At 35.7% G+C, this 21,272-nt stretch overlaps 1 protein-coding gene across 3 annotated transcripts; it reads right to left on the reverse strand.

Moving 5' to 3' along the window:
• Positions 1–555: 555 nt before the first annotated feature.
• EDEM1_1 (ER degradation-enhancing alpha-mannosidase-like protein 1) lies at positions 556–19,163 on the reverse strand. Of its 3 annotated transcripts, none has more exons than XM_051213939.1 (10): positions 18,752–19,163; positions 18,540–18,705; positions 18,230–18,505; positions 16,018–16,231; positions 12,385–12,476; positions 10,705–10,908; positions 9,113–9,357; positions 7,564–7,660; positions 2,689–2,859; positions 556–1,113 (listed from the first exon to the last, which is right to left on the reverse strand). In XM_051213939.1, the coding sequence occupies exons 3-10, from the start codon at positions 18,245–18,247 to the stop codon at positions 1,000–1,002; spliced, it is 1,155 nt and encodes a 384-aa protein (XP_051069958.1). In that variant the 5' UTR covers positions 18,248–18,505; positions 18,540–18,705; positions 18,752–19,163; the 3' UTR covers positions 556–999. The 3 variants fall into 3 exon arrangements, with proteins under 3 accessions (XP_051069958.1, XP_035586594.2, XP_051069959.1); XM_035729493.2 differs by having other exon boundaries at positions 727–1,113; positions 18,230–18,371; positions 18,402–18,505; positions 18,540–19,163; XM_051213938.1 differs by having other exon boundaries at positions 727–1,113; positions 2,689–9,357; positions 18,230–18,371; positions 18,402–18,505; positions 18,540–19,163.
• Positions 19,164–21,272: the final 2,109 nt, after the last annotated feature.

Raw genomic sequence — 21,272 nt, forward strand, 5'->3', positions numbered from 1 at the left:
GCGTAGGTGTATACACTCTCTGTCTTTCCTAAAACCATGAAATTAAAATTGCTTTATACCTTTATTTCTACGAACTAATTCTTTCTTCCTGTACTATATCCTAATATGCAGTCTTTCTTTTATATATTACTAGCATTGAAGTAACTACTTCTATGAATCCAGTGTTCATCTTGTTGTGTTAATGAGGTATGGCAACTTGAACCGATGCATATATGTGCCTGATCCTACGTTGTAGCTGAATGACTGTACAATCAACACATAAATGAGTGTATTTTCGACTAGATCATCATCAAGTTTTGGGGTTAATAAATCTTCACTTATACCAATCTTTATGTTCTTACTTTCGCGTCCCTCGTTTCAGTATAAGTGATAAGCGTTTCTGACACAATAATCAGTGACGACCAAATATAACAAGTAGCATTCAATCGACAAGACATAATCAGTTGATAAGAATATTCTTCCTTCACATATACATATATATATATATGTCTTTAAATACATTATTCAATCAATAGAAAAACAAGGCAATTTATTGGACATTAAGAAAACAAAAAAGAACAATCTCCTGAGTATAATTATCGCATCTATGGTTAATAACTACAAAAATAATATTAACAATAATAATAAGTAAATAAGTAGTACATACATACATTACGTATTTTTTAATAAAAAATAACAATGATAATTGAGCATTTTAAAGAGAAATTATTGAACATATTAATGAGTTTAAGATACATATGCTGGTCATTCTCATTATTCACTTATAATAATAATAATAATTATTATTATTATTATCATCATCATCATTATTGTTACTAAGGTCAAATAGTAATGATGTAACAATAGAAGAATGTAATAATTTACTTTCTTTGTTTGTTTTTAGTTTCCAGTAAAAAGAAAAGGTTAAAAATACACCAATAAATCAATAATAATCATAGCAACAACAACAACAACAACAAAATAATGATTATTAGAAGAAAAAAAGAATACATCTAAAGATCACAGTTTATATTGGGGTAAGGAAGCAAATTTTGCATTAACATAAATACCTGTTGCTTTCCAAAGATCATCATTCATTGGATATTGAGAAGTGGTCAATTTAATATTGGGACACTATAGAAGAAATGATTTAAAAAATGAAACGAAAAGAAATGAGAAATCAAGTTCTACAGGGTAGAAAAATAACTTTAAAAATGAATAAATATATTTTTTAAATGGTGATGATTGAATCAAACTATAATGGATAGAATACTCCGCCTGGAGTCCCTCCGGGGCTGCTGCCGGTCCCAAGCCCGGATAAAGGAGGAGGGTTGGGCATGGGGTTAGCGTCCCCATCCCGTAGAAAACTAACTCGCTAAAAAACGCTAACTTGTATCTTGAGATCTTACTATACTAGACAGATTGGTTGGAGAACGTTAAGGTTACTGATACTAGAGTATGATGACAGTGGAGTGTTCCGACCACAGTGAGAATCAGTGATAATGATGATGATACCTTCTTCTCATAATAGAAGGAAGACGTTAGTAAAGCTCTACCCTAAAAAATATCACTTTTCACCTTAGCTCACGGATTCCTGTCTCTTGTGATAAGGCCTTACAAGTATGGAGATAACACATTATTAGCTGTTCTCAAAATCACTTTGTGTGGCTAGACTTAATCACTTGTTCCTTGAGCTCTGTAGTCACCTTCCCAGTTTGCCAATATTGGTATAGTTTTCTTTGCACTTTTTAGAAAAATCTGCTATCTTCCCTGTAAACTCTCCCCTAATGCATGGGTAATAATGTGTGCATGTTATTCATGTTGACAGATGTAAGTAGTACGTAACACCAATCAGAAGTGGAATGCTTGTCAAAAGAAGACTGAACTGACAAGCATAGAAAGGAATTGGAATAAAAATAGAATTGGGAGAATCATGAACGATGTAAAGGACAACAGATGGAAGATGTGCAAACGAAGAATTTAATGTATGATTTTCATAATTTACGAAGACACTAATTTTGCACTAAACAATAAATTGGTTTCTCCCACGAAGTTGTCGTTCATTACAGTAATGCATTCAAGTTTTTATAATTGGAGATGTTGAGTGGTACATCGTGTAAATTCAGTAGTAGTGGAGGGGGGAGTTATATTCATTCACTCAATTCACTTTGAACTGTTAATCCAAACATACTTTAACTTGCTTCATTTGTTTCTTTGGAATTGGTATTTTTGAATATATCTTCCTAGTGAACCTGATGCCATTTCTTTCTCAATTCCTTTCATCTGGTTAGCTTCCGCTTAATGATGATGTAATATGTTGGGACTTAGATTGATATATATGTGTGTAAGAGGAATAAAGCTGATAAAAACTAATTAACTGAATGAAAATCATTTCAAAAAATGCAATTAGAGGTCTCTTACTCTAACTATTGATACTTAGTACACTGGAAACTTAAACAGACTGTGTAAAATGGGAGGACAGAGAATATGAATCATTTTCTATGTCCAATGTTTTCTACTACCATTAACACTGCTATCATTCTAACCATTCAATGATTGGCTTTGTTAATTTTATCACTGTGTTGCGATGTATACATGTTCTAGGTCCTACGTTTCTGAATAACTAAATGGTCATTCTCCCAATGACAGCTGATTATCATAATAATAATAGTAATAATTCATCGTATGAATAAGAAATTAAATACTTACAGAGCTGTTTTTCACAAATTCATAACCCTGAGAGTTATTGAGGAAAGAAAATGGATTCATATGAAGATTTTTCACTAGATTTTGAATTCGTTTAATTGGAAATAAATGTGCTTGAGTACTGAATACATAGTCATATTCATTCACATTGACAGGATTAGATTCATCGAATAACTACGAAAAAAATCAAATGAAGGAATAAATGTAATGGTAATTACAGTGATAATGATTGATAATTTTTCAAGGTTTATTCATAATGTGTTGTTGATGATGATCTCAACCAAAAACTTAACAATCTCCACAACCCCCATACTGATAATTAACATGTGCTCACTAGTGACTAGCTTCGTGAGGGAATTCTCGGAGTTCTAGTGAGAAGTCGTGACCAGTGGAGCTAATCCGTGTCGGGTAGAGACAGGTATCTACCTCAGTACAATGGAAGGTGGTCGCGCAATTTCGTGGATTGGTTGATGTTAGACACTAACACCATTGGATGCCGGCTCAGTGGTCTAATGGTTAAGTGCTCAGGCGCGAAGCCAGTAGGTCCTGGGTTCGAATCCCGCGGGGTGCGGGATCGTGGATGCGCACTGCTGAGGAGTCCCACACTAGGACGAAACGGCCGTCCAGTGCTTCCAGGTTTCCAACGGTGGTCTAACATCAATTAATTCATGATCTCAAGCAAAAATCTAAAAGTGAATTAGCCAACTTTTTATGAATTCAATTAGTTATTTTTATTTTATTTTATTTGAACACATAAATACTGGTACAAGGGGGCACTAGATACATATGCGCCAAACAAATCTTATTTGATTTGTGTGAGGGCTGTGATATTGCCCGGGTGCCCGAACCGAAGCAGGTGGATTCCTTAGGAGGCCATACTCGGAGCCTTCGATCTAAAGGTCTAATCCATAAGGCAGTGAGACAGCGTGAGATGTAGCTCCATGGTAGCCGGTAACCAACAACGGGTTCACACGTCATTTGCTCCCCCAGGATTCGGGAGCCCATGTGAACCACTGGTTCAGAATCAGGGTTTCCCAACTCCCCTAGGTGGATCCTTTATATCCACCGACCCGGTTAAAGCGCCGGACACTCGCTTTTCGTCCTCTCAATTTCGTAAACAACAGTAATGTTGGCGAGAAGGCAGTGACTAAGACTTCCCTGTCAGTGGCTGTACACACGTGGCCATGTGAGAGAATTTCGAGAGGGAGAGCGGACTCTCCCCACTCTCATCCGTACCGAGGCATTTGGTGGGAATTCAATTAGCTTGACTCTAATATTTAGATTTACACGTTCATTCTACTTTAGACCCTGGATAGGTAGTGGAATATGAGATACATTTGATTAGGGCTTAATAAGAACAAAACATCAATGCAAATATGAAGATCTCAATCTGTTACTAGATCCATCTTTCCATTAACTTCCCAAATATATTGAGATGTCGAAATGAAAAAAACCTACAGAAATAATCATATGTAAATAAGGATGATTTGATAAGTTATCGGCATATGTGGTGTGTTGATGAAAACGAGTGGCTTCTTGGGATATTTATTCTGTGACCAATTCACTATCTAGATAGTTTTTGATAAATCGAATTCCAACCATCGATCAAGTGAGACAACAGAACACAAACTGATAGGCTGGTCTGTTCTAGAGATCTTCAAAGCGTTTTACTCACCTGTTCCACTGTTCTTCAATCTCAGTGATTGGCTTGCCTCCTTCATCTTTCACTAGCCGCTCTGATTTACTATATTTTCCTGACAGTCTTTTCGTTGCATCATATAGCTGTCTCATATTGATTTATCTCGCAGCTTTTCCGCGATCATTTCTAGATTTTCCATATATTTTCGCTTGTTGGCTCTAATGCTATTCTTTACTCTTTTGTTTACTTCTGTGTACTCGGTCTGAAGCTCGGCTTTCTCTGCTCTTGTTAGTCTGTTGTTCTTCCTTCTTTGAATCATACCCGGGGTTTCGATAGTGACCCATTCCTTATGATGATGCTTCTTGCGCCCCAGCATCTCCTGACCCGTTGAAATTAGTGCTTCTTTGATACCTTTCCAGTTGTCCTCCATAGTAGTTTCTTCTTCCAGTACATATTGTGAGGCTTGGAACCTGTTATTCAGAGCTATATTGAATTCGTTGTGTTCGTTAGTATCTTGAAGGAAGGCTGAATTAAACCTTCTTAATTCTGTTTGTCCAGTTGTTCATTGCTTCTTTAGCTTCAGTTTCGTCTTGGCAACCACCAGGTGGTGATCTGAAGCTAGGTCAGCCACTCCCTTTGTTTTCACATCATTCACTGACTATCTGAATTTTTTACTGAAGTAAATATGATCGACCTAGTTCTCTGTAGTGCAGTCCAGTGAGACCCATACAGCTTTGTGTATGCGTTTGTGGGAGAATATTGTACTGCCTATAATCATCTTTTTGAATGCACATAAATGTGTACAAGTCTCTCACCATTCTCGTCCCTTTCTCCCAGTCAGTCCATGTCGTCCCATGATAATTTCATACCCGGTGTTGTTCATTCCGACGTTGACGTCTAGATCTCCCATCAGGATGGTCAGGTCCTTTCCTGAGCAGTCTTCCATGAAACTGATCTTAATTGTCGTCATTGATATCATTGGTGAGTGTATAGCACTGAAAACACTGATTGCGATTACTTCCTTCTTTGTTTTGAAAGATGCTTTGATGATTACGGGTTCATGAGATTCCAATTATTTAAGTGCTTATCGTGCCTCTTTGGACATCAGTGCAACTCACTGTGTGTGAGAGGTATTTCCTTCTTCATGAACGTAGTACAACAACAACTCTTCCGAATCTATTCTTTTGTGTCCAGATAGGGTTCAATCGGTTTCACTTATTCTGAACACCATCAAGTTGTATCTCCTGACTTCCGTAGCTATTTGATTAGTCTTCCCGGTCTCCCACATTGTCCCGACATTCCATGTACCTATATTAATTGCTGGTCTAGTTGTTGGAAGGGGCATCGGCCTCGTGACTTTCGAAAAATCTGGGCTTCCATTATGAGGCGTCATAACTCTTCTAAATGAAGATCCTTTGACTCCCATTGTAGAGTTTAAATGAATTTTTCTGGTTAGCGTTCATTTAGCAATTTTGTTTTCTACGGGATGTTTACGAAACCCATCCTCAAGCCTCCTCCTTCATCCGGGCTCCGGACCGGCAGCAATCCTAGAAGGGCAACAGGCGGAACATAAATCGCGCATAAATGCATAAACAGGGTCAGCATCTTACAACGACGACGGTAGTACATGGAGTATCACTTTCAGTTGCCGTAAAAATGAAGGACATCTTATCATACGGGAAATTCCAGTAGATAGAAAAGTCCAAATTTACTGGAGGAGAATAACAGTATTGCAGAAGATGAAAATAATTTTTGAAAAACTGAAAATCTTCCATAGTGTGTTATGTTATGACCCGAGTCCAGATACCCAAGGCAAAATATTAATAAACTAGTAAACCGAAGAGTAATGTAATAAATGGAAGCAATACAAAATATATATTTAGGCCGAACTGGTACTACGCCCCAACCGTGAATTCTTGACCTACTCTATGTATACTCACACTCCATTCAATGATGACTGGGTAAGTCATTAGTTATGTATTTTCGAAAATGACCTTAGAAAACGAATATATAGAATGCAATTATTATAACGTCTGAACCTACTATACTGTGGTCTAAAAATTTAAAACTATGACTCTTACAAATTCTTTATTTTGTGTAATTAGAGTCAAATTTCCGTGAAATATTATTACTGTCAATATTATTATTAGCTTTATTAAAGATTATACTTTTGGTAGAATATAGAATTCTCAGCACAAAGTATTTCAACAAGTTTCCGTTTTTTACTTCTTGGTAGATCCTGACGATAAATATTGAGTGATCGCCAGTTAGAAGTTAGCAATCCAGTCAATCGACATCTAAATAATGTACATTCTTTTCGCTGTATATTGCCAGCAACCACGATATCTCTGACTGGATCTTTTGTATCTTGTACAACGAAAGGTTGTACACTTTTCAGAAACGCACTTGAATAGGTTGTGAGATTAATAGCCATAAGGGTTTATTAAAACAAGTAAAATTAGATAACTTGTTGAAACATCTAGATGGCAGCAACAGGTAGCCCAGATATTTAAGCAGGTCGCCATACATTTTCAAACATATTTTATCGTCTTTCAATATGTACAAAAGTCACTGAGAAAACATGCATGAACATGATCAAGGGACAACATCCAATACTTTAAAATGGCAGCACTTAGTAAATTATTTCCTGCACTATCAAGACACGAAGTACAGGACAGTTTCAATTGTTCTTCACGAAGTAACCACCTCCATTCCCCAACAAGACACACACGTCTAATCTATTTTCTATTTAATACTAAACAGATATTTCTTCATTTTACAAAATCTTTTACTCATATGCTAACAGAAATGTTCTTTTTAAGGACAAAATATTTGTGAGGTTGAAGTAAAGAGAACTTCAAGGTTAAATGAATTATAGCTAAATAACTGTATTATTGAGGCCGGATACTATCAACAACAGCCTACTGTGGCAGAGAACAAACCAACTTCTAGCTGAAGAAGAAATTAGGAAAAGACGATGGAAATGGATAGGACGTACACTACGCAAATCGTCAAACTGCATCACGAGGCAAGCCCTAACTTGGAATTCTGAAGGGAAGCGGAAAAGAGGAAGGCCAAAGAACACACTACGTCGTGAAATAGAAGCAGATATGAAAAGGATGAATAACAACTGGAAAGGATTGTCCAGGACAGGGTTGGATGGAGAGTGCTGGTGGGCGGCTTATGCTTCTCCATGAGGAGTAACAGGCGTAAGTAAGTAGCCGTATTATTGAACTCACCAAATATAAGTACTTCAATGTTTCACTTAGAAAAAAGCTTTCCATACGATCTTCTTTAGATTTATCAATTACATTATGAATAGTTGCAAATCCACATCTGGGAAACAAAGCAAGCACATTATATTATTATACAGTATTATAATATAATAGTAACATAATGTATCCATTAGTGACTATCTTCAAGAGGTGATTTCTTGAAATTCGAGTGAGAAGTAGAATTCAACCATGTCGGGTGCAAGCTACTTATCCACCAACGGCATCAGAGAATGGTCTACAATATTGCGAATTGACTGATATTTAAAATGTAAATGATTGGACACCAACACGGATGCTTAAAGGTTAAGTACTCACCCCACAACCCGGATATCCTGGGTTCGATCGCAGGTGATGTTTTAGACTTCTACCAATCAGGAGTTTCATACTAGAATAAAACGGCTGTTAAGTACACCCTAGTTTTTAACAGTTACCTAAGCTTATTCTATAAACGACTGGAACTATGATGTATAATATTAAGTTGTTGTAGCATGATAATATTGAACTGATAATTTACAAGTAACCGTAAACAGATAGGGTGAGTGCACATGACAAGCAGTTCATTGTCCTCATTAGTATAATCATTACATTTGTGTTAGGGCTAGGATACTATACAAACAACCGAAAATAAGATAGATAATTTCTCATGTACACGTTGAACCTAACAGATTCGAGTTGGTCGGATGGTATTTCTATTAGTCAAATAAATATATCACTATATCCTTAGTCACATCGTAGGACTGACACACATGATGTATATATAGTACCTTATTTTTTTGTGTTGTATTCTATGCATATTTTTTGTCAATCAATCTATACTGAGTCGAATACACTAAGTTATTGATTAAGGCGTGTCTCATTCTTGCTTACTTAGTCCGTTTGTGTCAAATTATTTATCACACTAACTTAACGTTATATCAGTTGTCTTAGGTGACAAGCCATTGAGCTAAAGGTCTAATTAACAAGGCAATGAAGTAATGACTGGAGATGCAATCAAATAGTAGTGTCCATAGCAAGTCTGTTTGCTATTCGTACATGTGTCTGACAACTCAATTTGTACACCAAATGTCATCTTTTGTCCTTCGAATTGGAAAGAATCCTCTACAAAATCAAATTAGAGTAGATAAGTGTTAAGGGGGCCGCCAAGTGCGACATCAAGTAGTGATATTTTCTTGAGGATACTACTATTTCTGTATAACATTTCAATGTGCATAATTTAGCGTGGCTTATGGTTTTACAAAATCGAGTACGATATCTCATTTGTACCGAATCAGTCCGAATTTTGTTGACAAGTAGTTAATATATGTTATTCGCATATGAGTGTATCGGTAAGATAAAAGAACGTTTTTAATTGTTAACAGACAAATAGTTCCTTATCTTTCAGCAATGTTTGTCTTCTTTCTGGCATCAAGATATAATATAGTTCAGTTCCAGTCTCATTACAATAGTCTATTTCTCAAGTCCTATAGTTAAACTTATGTGACAAACAGTTACTAACCACATATGTGAAACTTACTCGGTCTTAGTATATTTATTGATACCATCCATAATATCTTTGCCAACATGTAAATAAAAAGGATGTTTCGTCGCTCTATATAAAAGGTATGTCGACTCAGCAAATTCCGGACGAAGTGGATAGAAGTACAGTTCGGGTTTCTCAGTCATAATATTATAACGTTCTGGAGGTAAACCATAAATTTTCCAAATGAAATAATGTACAGCATGATGACAAATTGCTTCATTTAGATCACCATGAAGAACCTACATTAATAATAATCATAATAAATAGAGAGAAGTTATAAGTAAACAGCATAGATTGTTATTTCTATTATTAAACTATGAACTATTCAAAAGCATATAAGTACTAGCGGGATAAAATCCTGGCTATTATTCAGGATCAAATCGGAATGAGCTGACTGGGCTATTTCTCGAAGAGGGCAAACATGAAGATTGGTGCACAATAATATTAGTTCATTTTATGTTGCGAAGTCCTCGTCAGCTGCTTACAACCTATACTATTTCAAAATTAAAGTTATAATAAATATTGACATACTTATACATACGAGGGTGATTAAACATAAATATGTATATCATAATGTAGCGAAGGTTCCAATAGTTAATAAGGTCACAAAAATCGTTTGTTTCCGGATAAATAAATAAAGTTTGAGAAGGAGATTTCATGTACATCAAACTAGTGATAAGAAATCATAGAGTTCACAAACAGTAGATGATTTTGTAATGAACTAAATGAGAACAGATTAATGGTAATAAAGATATGAGCTGAAAACAGTCAATTATGAATTTTAAAAAAATGACAGTGGTGTAACAAAAAAGATGTAATACTACCAGAACAAAGAAAGATTTATTACTGTCTCTTTCTGGATACATACATCTTGTTTTAGACGTTTTTATCTCTCTGTGTTAATGTGACGTGGTGAAATGAGCCAGTACAGATGTACAAGGTTGTACTCTACGTATGAGTGACCAAGTAATTGACCACTATTAAAAATTTGATTTTGTGTAAGCTTAAAATTTGAAGTAATAGTTTTTTGTTCCTTGAAATTCTTATCCTGCTCAACACTACCGACTAAGCTCATAGTACTCAAAATGCATAAATAAACTAGGCAATTCGATCAGCATAACGTTGCAGCAGTTTGATTAAAAAAGTCAACCGTAAACAACCGGTTGAGAAATGTATTATTTCATAAAAAATTCAACCCGAACCAGAATAAAGGTGGATATCTTTGAAAATCATCATTTTGAATGTTTAAACGGTGCCTGCAAGCAGTCGGGTCAGACGCTATAAAACTTTGATATTAAATAACTGGTCTTCAAAGACACTAACATAACTATAGAAATACTCATACTTTCTTTTCTGTATCGTTGTCAGATAGGGTGTGAATGAACCTTTTACTTTGGTTTGTTTCTAATGAGTTGAGGAGAGGGTAAAAAGTTGTTGGAGGTTTAATATAGTTTCCTTTGAAGAGTGTTTTACGTTACATTAGTTCTTGTGTTTACTTTTAGGTTAATATTTTCATCGATATTGCTAGGATGGAGGAGTTATAACTTAATTGATAAGATTATGATATTATTAAGAAATAAACTTACTAATACACCAGACCAGACTGACTGTAATGTATCTATCCAATGATTGACTTTATTACCAGAAGACATATCAACATTCCAATAGATTGGTGGCGAACCACTACCAGATAAACATTGAGGTCGACCAGTACGTAAATGATGTTGAATACTACTTAATGCCTCATTGAACATTTGTCCCAATTGATTATCACCAAATAGAATATATGCCTAAAATGAACAATATTATTAACGAAAACTGAATAAGAAGGTACAAATTGAGAGTATATATATATATATATATATATATATATATATATATATGTGTGCTTGGGAGATTCTAGCCGATGCTATAGGATTTCAAACGAGATACCATTGTAATATTCCGGTTTCCAAAGATCTGAAGGACAAAAATGAACAATTCCATTGATTGATAAGTAGTCAGTTCATCCTATCAGTTGATTTGCTATACAATCCATTGGATTAAATGATCTGATATTGTGATTCAATTTGTACTGATGGTAATAAATCCTGAATATACAATATTTAATTAAATTTCATTTTTACAATAAGCTTTAATGATAATAATATTATGATATAAATTTTTTTCTCCAGTGTCTATGCTAGGTGGGTGTTATATAACTTTCAATATGGCTATTGGTGTACAATACAGTTAATGTTTCTTGGAAATGATGATATGCTAACCTTATTGTACACTCGATCAATGTAATATCAGTGCACTGATATTAGGGTATTTGTTAAAAGCAATCTATATTTTTTTGGAAAATAACTTTAATCTGAAAATCATATTAAACAGAGAATGGTGTGATATATAACCATGATTGATCATTTTGATTATTTGTGAATAATCAATTCATTTGGAAATAATTTTCTTTGTGGCCTTTTTGTAATTCATTTATTAGGCACAAACTTGTTTAAACAAATATTGGGTTACGCTATTTAGGCGAGCGAATAACGACAATCATACTCGATCTCTCACATCGAATTAAGAGAAACGAGACTAGAACACGTGATTTAATGATTGTCTCGGATTCCATTTCATGTAGGCAATAGGTTAAGCACTACTAAGCATTCCCTAGAATAGGACAAAAAAGATGTCAGAATACCCAGAAGTTTTCAATCCTCTAACAATTACATATATATGCTGACATAGGGTTCGGTCAGGAGAAATTTAGAGGAGTCAAACCAAAAAGTAGCATTAGTCATTGACTGATAGTCTGACCTATTTTGGTTTATTTAGACTACCTGGTTGGGGTTCGCACAATAATCAGGACCAGATGTTGGAGACTTTGGATGACGTAGAACCATTCAAAATAGCATGGACTAATTCACTAGTTACATTGTTCTCGATTTTGAATTCTAATATTCATTCATATACACATTATCACTGTATTTTCGAAATTAATTTTCAATGCATAGTTTTTCTTATGTTATCCCTAATAAGCGATTTCAATTTCTTTTGCTATACATTTTATTAATTTGATCTTGGTAACTTGGGCCAACACATCTATGAAAATCTCTGTCGATGAAGACATTATATATATAATCGTTTTATTCAGCTTTGTGTGTTTAGAACTTTGTGGAATTCTCAGAATATTCCGACAAGTTTCTCTTCTCACAGACGTCACTATATATATAGGCGAAATCAAAAAAAGATTAGTAACAGAGGCTAAAATTTTATTTTACTTTATGTAAATATTCAAAAAATGAATCTTGTCCAGCACCGAGACCACTCATTCGATTTATCCATTCACCTGAATCCACATCGATTGTTGAGCCTGTACAAATGCCAAACAATCAAAAAAACAATTGACTTTTCTCAAAGTTGCTGGAATAAATATTACACGGCATATTAGTAGTCACTATTGCCTTGTACGAGGTGAAACAAACGGTTATAGTGAGTACTTTTTACACTATTTGGTTGATATGGCAATAGTCACTCGTTAGACAACATTCAGAAGATATCGATGATCGAATAGTAGTGAGTTACGCCGTGGCTTAATGTGCATACACTGACTTACAGTCGAATAAATTAATATGACATAAACACATACGGAGTTATGACACGTCAGTCAAACAGTACGCCGAATTATAAACAAACTACCTATTTCCCGATCAACTTTATGAAAAGTGTCCAGCACTGATTCAACTAATTTGAACAATGTGTAACAAAATAATTACAGCATACATTTCAATGTAATTGTTTTACCAGGAGTGGTTTTCTTCAATCGCTTTGAGGGACAATATAGTTGTGTGAAGACCAGTGAAACAAGTGGAGAGAGGCTGCAACGTGAAATCTATTGGTTAAAATTTGTGTGCTTTAACTAATTAGGCTACCAATCCATGATGGCCCACGATGCAAAGACTTAAATTTAAAAACCTTATAAAATGTTGATAATTTACAGTAACTGATACCTAAGATTTAAACTGACCAGAGTAAATCATAGTTACTTTGATAAATGGACAATATTTGTAATCTTACAATACATCGAGAAGTGAACCCTAACGTTTCGCAAAAAAGTACAAGCCGATTATAAGCAAACATGGATGGTAGTTAGCAGTGGAATCCAGGACCCGCATTTCGTCCTACTTAGGACTCGTCAGCTGGATATACCTGGATTTCAGAGTTGATGTTCACTCCAGGACTCGAACCCAGAAACATCCGCTTCAAACATCATCATGTTATGCATTTAGCTACTGAGTCCAGATAGCTACTAGCTTACGCAACGGGGCGAAGTTTAAATTCCTTTTTTAATGTTTGTTTAAATCAACTGCAGTTCTAAACATCAATTGGAAGACTCAAGCAAACAATATAAAGATGAATTATAAGCCGATTATTCAAAGAATATCACAAGACCACATTGGACAGCTATGTAAGCACAGAAAAATCTGATGAAACATTTAACTTTGATATATCCTTAAGCTGTGTGAATAATTCACTACTCTAATACTGTGAACAAAGCTACTTCTATTCGCTTCTTTTCTTCGTCCACTAACTCGAATAAAAACAACAGTTTAGTACACCAAACTTTCTCATGTTAACTCACTATGAACAATCAATATACAATAAATTTATCGACTATATATTAATAAAAAACTATTAGAATATTCAAATCAAACGCATTCGTTACTAACATAAATCGTCTTACAAATGAAATGTAATTTGATCAATCATGTTTATCACTGAATAATTTACTGTAATAAAATTTCAACCTAGACGAAAATGATTCGCTTCTCATAAGTTTTAACTATTGGATTACACATTCCCAACAAACTCTCAATTAGATATTAAAATACAAAAGCTGATCGATCTTACTTTTCGACACTGAAATTCACCTATCATTTAGGAGAATAAAATATAAACGACCATAAAACTAATTAACAGAACATATGATAGAGAGAAGTAAAATGAAGAAAGAGAATTGCCAGTTTAACATCCTCCGAGTTGTATATTGCAAGCTTAAATAAATTAGAATGAGATTGGAGGGCTTCAAGGACTCATAATATACAAAGGAAATATTAAGCTATCACGAAATTGAGTTGAGATTTTTATAGTTTAAAGATTTGTCTAAATTTGATTTGATTTTTTCGTATCTGATTATAACTGTTATATATGATTGTAATGAAAATTAGGTCAGTGCTAGTTGATATTCATTCCTTCATTATTTAAAAATTGTACCATATAACCTTCTAGTCACATGAGAGAAAAGAATGAGAATTAATGTAAGTTTTAACTGAAACAAGAAACAAACAAACGGTTCGAAATAAAGCGTTTTAGCTTAATCGATTATTAAATGTAGATCAAACACTGATCTGGAAAACTTTTCCAATACAAACAAAAGATCTTAGAAAATCAAAGAGTCATGAATGTCTTTTAGATTTTTAAAAAGAAGTTGAAGTGTCAGATGCTTATACTGTAAACTATACAGTTATTTGATAATTGAAATTTTGAGGAGCAAAACAGCTAAATAGATGGGTACTAAATAAATGTAAAAATAAACTGAAATGTTTTGTATTAATTTAATGTAAGAAAAATTACATTTGCACAAGTTCTCATGCTGAAGAACATAAAGAAAAGATGTAACTCAGGCACATATGTGCATCGGTCCAAGTTACCATACCTCATTAGCACAATAAGGTGAACACCGGATTCATAGCAGTAGTTACTTCAATGCTGCGCCACACCATACTTGTGTGTGTGTGGGCTGTGATACTGCCCAGGTGCCCAAACCGAAGCAGGTGGTTTTCTTAGGGGGCCACACCCCGAGCCTTTGACCTAAAGGTCTAGCCCACAAGGCAGTGGAGCATCGTAAGGAGATGCATACTTCAATGCTAGTAATATATAAAAGAAAGATTGTGTATAAGGATATAGTACAGGAAGAAAGAATTAGTTCATAGAAAGAAAGATATGAAGCGATTTTAATTTTTATAGTTTAAGGGAAGACAGAGAGTGTATACACCGACGCTTTTGTAATCGATTCTGAACCATGTCACACACAGTCTCCAACCACTGATTATGATAGCCACGCGGATCCCAACTAAGCAGTCTGTATCTACCAACATGGCTCAGACCAGAAGTTAGTGACTTCAAGCGCTGAAAGTAACATAAGTGTGTTTTTGAAACTAATTGTTTTACTACCCCATTAATTAATTGCTGATTAATTCGGGAGTGGCATAATTTATGACAATAAGGCATCTTAATATGTATGAGTAATACAAACGACAACAAACTATTCGCAAAAGTAAAAATTACTATTTTCAAAACTAGTGAAAATTCCCATTATTGCGTCATTTAATTACATGATCAGTATTATTTCGCGATCAAAAACTTATTGAAAAGAAATATCTTCACTCGATTCGTCCTTTTTTTATTTTCGTTTTTATTATCGTTTACTAATCTCATGATTAGTATTAACACTTTTCACACCTAGTTGACTGTTCGAATATTCATCAGGTATCAAGAAGTTTGAAATACAAGACCATATAATGTAATCTCTCATGCAACTATCACAAATTAATAATACATATTGAATATAAGTAAGTGAATACAATGTAAGAGGATCTTTTTAAATCGGATAACCAATTTTGTTATTAATTCTGAATAAACCCTCAAATAATGATATATAATAATATACATGCATATAACATAATCGTACTAATACTAAAACATGACAATGTTTGGTAAGACACAAGTGAGCCAAATTGGATCTAATAGAGTAAGAGCCATTTAATTATTTACTTGCATGTGCTGACTAAATATTTGCAGAAAATAAAGTGAGTTATTGGACCATAAACAACAGACAAGAAGGTAAGACTTACCGAAAAGTCCAGAAACACTTGAACGCTTTTTCCATAGATTTAAAACAATGCGGCGAGCTATCGAAGCGTAACTAGAATCATTGAGTAATGCACTTAAGGAGCCGAATTCTAGTAATAAGGAGCCAGCACCAGCGAGGCAGTTTTCAGTTGTTGTATTATCTTTCAGGCCAGAATCTAGGTGAAATCTGGGGTAAGGTATCCCAGTTGGTGTGTCCTTTAAATCACAGCATGAAACGAATAAATACAATAGCGTCAAAATGGTGTTCAAAAGCCGAAAGTAGGGTTCGAACTAACGTTCCGGAACTGACTAAAAACATGGAAAATTACCCACCCTTGCAAATAACCAAACAAAACACTCAAAATAACAGTCTAGCTGATTCCTGGCATTCTTTAAAGAGCTTATCAGAGCGTTGGGCAGGCGGTAAAGACACTCAACCTTAAACGACCATATTTCAGGTTAGAAACCCAATCGAGCTACTATAGTCTGGGAAGCCGGGTAGTATGACTAGCTCTTATAACTAAAAGTACGGCTCGAAATAAAATATACAAATTTGAACTTGGTGAGTTACACCTAGTAATGTCATCATCTAAATGAGATGAATCCGATTTTCGAAAAAGTAAGCAAGTATGGGAGGAACCAGAGGGGATTAATAGAACATGGCTCAGGAGGATTACTCTTAACAAAGTATACCAGAACCATCAGTTACATTGATTTATATTAAACGAAGTGTACATAGTTCGGTGGTATCTCCTTACAACAGTATATATATTAAGGATGGTCAGAAACAGATCGTATCTAACTACCGGCCTGCCAGTCTAACTAGCATTGCCGTTAAGTTACTTGAAAAGATAATTCAGGTTACGTTGTTAAGCCACATAGATTCACACAATCTCTTAACTCTCGAGCAACATGGATTTCGTAACAAGCGTTCATGCTTGACTAACTTTCTTATTGCGAGAGAGGATTGGACAGTAGTCTTAGATAACGGTCTGTCTGTCGATGTGATATTCATAGATTTTAGCAAAGCATTTGACGTTTCACACTCAGGTCTTATGCAGAAGCTTTCGAGTTTCGGAATAACAAGTGCTGTACAAGAATAGATAGGAAACTTCTTATGTGATTGATCCTTAAGGATCAGTGGAACGCTATCCGAATGCAAGCCAGTCAAAAATGATATACCTAAAGACACCATCTTTAGCCCTTTACTTTTCCTTAGCCACATTAGTGAATTACCGCTGTTGCTTAAGTCGTCGACATTATTGTTTTCGCATGACGTAAAAATCTGGAGAACAACAAAACGTGAGACTGGTCATTTGGATCTCCAAGCTGACTTAACGATTTAGTTAGACGGGCTGGAGGTTGGTGCTTAGAAGTACTCATGCACATCGGACATGGTAATAGTTACCATTATACTAATGATGGTACATCTCTTCCACGCGTTCAAGAACATAGACTTAGGAGTATTATTAGGCCATGACTTGAAAACAACTACGCATTGCAATGCAGCTGCTGTCAAAGGTTTTCGCGCGTTATGGTCACTTTGCCGAGCATTCAAATGCTTTGACGAGGAAATGCTCCGAATTTCATATTTCACCTATGTAAGACCACACTTAGAGTACTGTACCAAGTAACTGGCCGTTTTCTGATAAAGGATATTAACTCACTTGAGCGTGTTCAGCGAGTGGGAACAAAATTAGTGAAGGGCTTTTCCAAAGTCCTTAACAATGAGAGCTTAAAACGCCTAAACCTTTTTACCTTGTCGTATCGTAGGACGCGAGGTGACCTTGTACTGGCATTTCATATCTTAGATCATGATTTGGGTGTTAATATGTCTTTTCTTCTCGCTCCGTCCAGCACTAATAATCTCTGAGATCATAGCAAGAAGGTTCATAAACCGCGACCTAATAAACTTAATGTGGGGTCCCGATTCTTTCATCGAGTATTCAATCGCTGGAACGCCTTATCCGAACAAGTGGTACCAGCCCCACCAGTGAGTATTTTTAGGGAGAAGCTGGATCTTCACTGGAAGGCAATCTGTCAGGATTAACACATGTTCACCAACTTAGTATCCTTATTACTGAAGACTGAAGACAGCTTTAAAGTTTAGTCTGGTCTGGTCATCTTTGAGAAAGCCCTGATGGATCTTATACGGAATCTGAATTACTTACAGGTTGATAGATAATTGTTAAAAGTGTTAAGAGGAAAACTTACGTAAAGAGCGTTCAGCATCCGGTTCGCTAGATTATGTGCATGGTTCAGTAATTCATCATCATATCCCGGTGGTCGCAGATGGCCAAATGACTCAGTTGGGTCTGTAATGATTATATGTGCTGATAAAAGACCTCCTAGGACTCTGAGACAATACAATTGACTAGTAGCTTACCTAATAGTTGCTTCGAAAACTTGAACCCTTGTCTTTTGATTAAACGAAAGGTGTTTGATTACTAAACTAACTGCATTTCTAAAATCTTCGGTTTTGCCCATGATCTAAAGTCTAAGTAAATAACTGTACATCACTTACTGCCAATGTATCGAGACAGTCTATAAGCGTAAGTAGATAGTCACCAAGAGCATCGTTCACATTTATATTATCAGGATCTTCGTGATCATAACCACGGCCAACGCAGTCAATCGGGTTTAGTTCATCATAAGGGAACCCATATTTTAAGTAACTATCATATGCGAAACTAAACATGTCATAAATCGAGTTAGCAAGCAATTTCTTGTCACTACTAGACATATCCATATTTAAGAGGTTTAACCAACGCCTAAAATTGGTGGGGTTGCTGTTTTTGGAAGTGGAAGGATATGCATAGTGAAAGTCTATCCAAAACAAGTTGATAATCGTAAGGCCAAACAAGTTAGCAAACCTCATTGCAACTGAGGTTTGACAATAACTCGTGAGACATTCGAACGTGGCGTTTTCAGGTCATACCATACGTAACATACTTGATCCATTAAAAAAAAGGCGATTATTACCAAAATATCTTGTTGAAAAGCACTAGGTAGATAACAAATCCGGATGTTTATAGTTCAAAAGGAATGTTCTATAAATTTGCGGTTCACAGTGTCGTAGTTAAACATTAGTCGCGCTATTTAAACAGGACAGTGGTACATATTTTATATGGTATGGTATTGATTGTTTAATTACTAGTCAAGACTAACCGCCTGAACTGAATTTATTTCAGTTAAAGTTATCTCCAAAAGTATAACTTTATTCTAGAGAAGTTCATCGTCTGAACTTTTTGAGTACAGACACAAAACGGCACTGGTATTTTTTCCTTTTTGAGTATATCTTTTAGTATGTTTGTATCCAAATGTTTCAAGGTCTTTTTGTAACTACAGAAGCCGAATTTCTTCCTTGCTGTTAAGTACAGTAATACACAAACCTCTGTTTTCGTTTGTGTTCAGTGTCTATCACCTGTCAAGCCCTAAAAGACACCATTACTAGAGATCAGTTTTCTCTGTTATTCTTCCTGTGAAGTCACAAAACAAATTTGTGGCAGACCTGCGATCTATTTCCCTGTTGATGATGGAGTGCAATGTGACGACTGCAATAACTGTTATCACAGTATGTGCACCGGAATCACACCAGCTGCATATAAATTGTGCTGCAGGCCACTATCACGTTAGTTGTGCAGAGCATGCTGTGGTCAGATGACTACCCTCCCACCTCTGAGAAGAAGTGATCATGCAACCATCTTATTCAAATTCATGGCTGACATGGCCTGTCAAACTGTTGTGCTGACCTGTCCTAACATATGATGTGGAGACAATCAACTCTGTGGCATCGGCTAAACACTGGGAAATTGACTCAAGGGTATCAGCAGAAGAAACATGGACTCATTTCGGGCAGTTACATAATCGGGTAACTCAACCGTATATACCCTGGTCAGTCCCGTAGAAGAAACAAGGCCATTCCTGTATAGGCTGGAGACTTCGACGTTTACTAAGACAAAAGAAGAAACGTTGGAACGTTACCATCAACCTTGACACAGCAAGCAACATGGAACGCTACAAGTTGGCGAGAAATAAGTGCATAATCACAATACGGGAAGCTCACAGGAAATATGGAATGAAGTCGGTACAATCTGTGTTCACGCAGACGAAGAGACTACTATCGTATATAAATAACAGAAAAAGGACTCAGCATTGGATTCCCAACCTAATTAATGGAGTGGAGCTGGGATGGTAGAGGATGGTCAGGAAGAAGCACAGGCTATGCCAAACCATCTTGAGGCATTTTTCAGTCAGGAATCACTTCTAGACGAAGAACTAGACTCAAATACAAAGTCAACAATCCATCTCTTCATCGTGGACTTTCATCAAGACGATGTACTTAAGACTCTTGGCACTTTATACACTGAAAAGTCAACAGGATAGGATGAACTACACCCCGAAATCCCAACACAAATTGCATAATATACTGCAGCCCCACGAACTGTGATATTCGATATGTCACTTGACCAAGGTGTGTTACCTACGAACAGGAAGGTTGCAATCGTCACTCCAACACATAAAAGAGGAGCAAGACAAATTGCATAGAACAACAGACCTGTCAGTCTCAGCATTGTCGTAGTTAAAATACTGGAAAGAATAGTCGAAAAGACCATAACGGCACTTGTGAAAAAAAAACAATTTCTTAAACAACCTCTCAACACTGTTCGTGACTTGGATTTATGATATAGCAACAGTCTGAACTTTTCTGAGCACATTGCATCTCAAGTACCCAAAGCTAGAGAGCTCATCGAACTCACAAGGATAAATTTTGATAGTGCCAAATCGAGATTATTATTATACAGAAAATGTATCTTACCCATTCCTGAATATGGTATTTTAGCTTACAGTAATTGCAGGCATAATGACTTGATTAAAATTTAAGGTGTTCAAAAAAGGTTCACCAAAGCTGTACTGGTGTATTCCGACAACAAAGACTATCACCAAACATGTCAACAACTCAAATTAGAACCTCTCAGGATCTGATGTATCAAATTAAACCTTGTCTTTATCTACCGGCTTATTAACGGTATTTCCTACTCTTCGGTATCCACCCATTTATACTCTATGATATCATCCCACAATCTACGCAGTAAGGAAAATATTCTAGCGGTTTTATGAACCCACACAAACTTGCGCCATAATTTTTTCGTTATTCGCTGCTCAACCATGTAGAACAGACTGCCAGTTAAACTCCATTGCAGCGAAACTACAGCCCGGTTCAGAAGTCTCCTCAATGATTTTCTTTCCGAACGTG

Source organism: Schistosoma haematobium, chromosome 3 (assembly GCF_000699445.3).
Source record: "Schistosoma haematobium chromosome 3, whole genome shotgun sequence".
NCBI classification, from domain to species: domain Eukaryota; kingdom Metazoa; phylum Platyhelminthes; class Trematoda; order Strigeidida; family Schistosomatidae; genus Schistosoma; species Schistosoma haematobium.

Excerpts from the sequence above, each read along its gene's own strand:
- EDEM1_1 (XM_035729493.2), bottom strand. The coding sequence starts at position 18,893 with ATGAGGTTTGCTAACTTGTTTGGCCTTACGATTATCAACTTGTTTTGG. Across the intron at positions 18,506-18,539 it reads ACTGTCTCGATACATTGGCA|ATCATGGGCAAAACCGAAGA; the intron begins GTAAGTGATGTA and ends CTTAGACTTTAG. Across the intron at positions 9,358-10,704 it reads CAGTCTGGTCTGGTGTATTA|GTTCTTCATGGTGATCTAAA; the intron begins GTAAGTTTATTT and ends TTATTAATGTAG.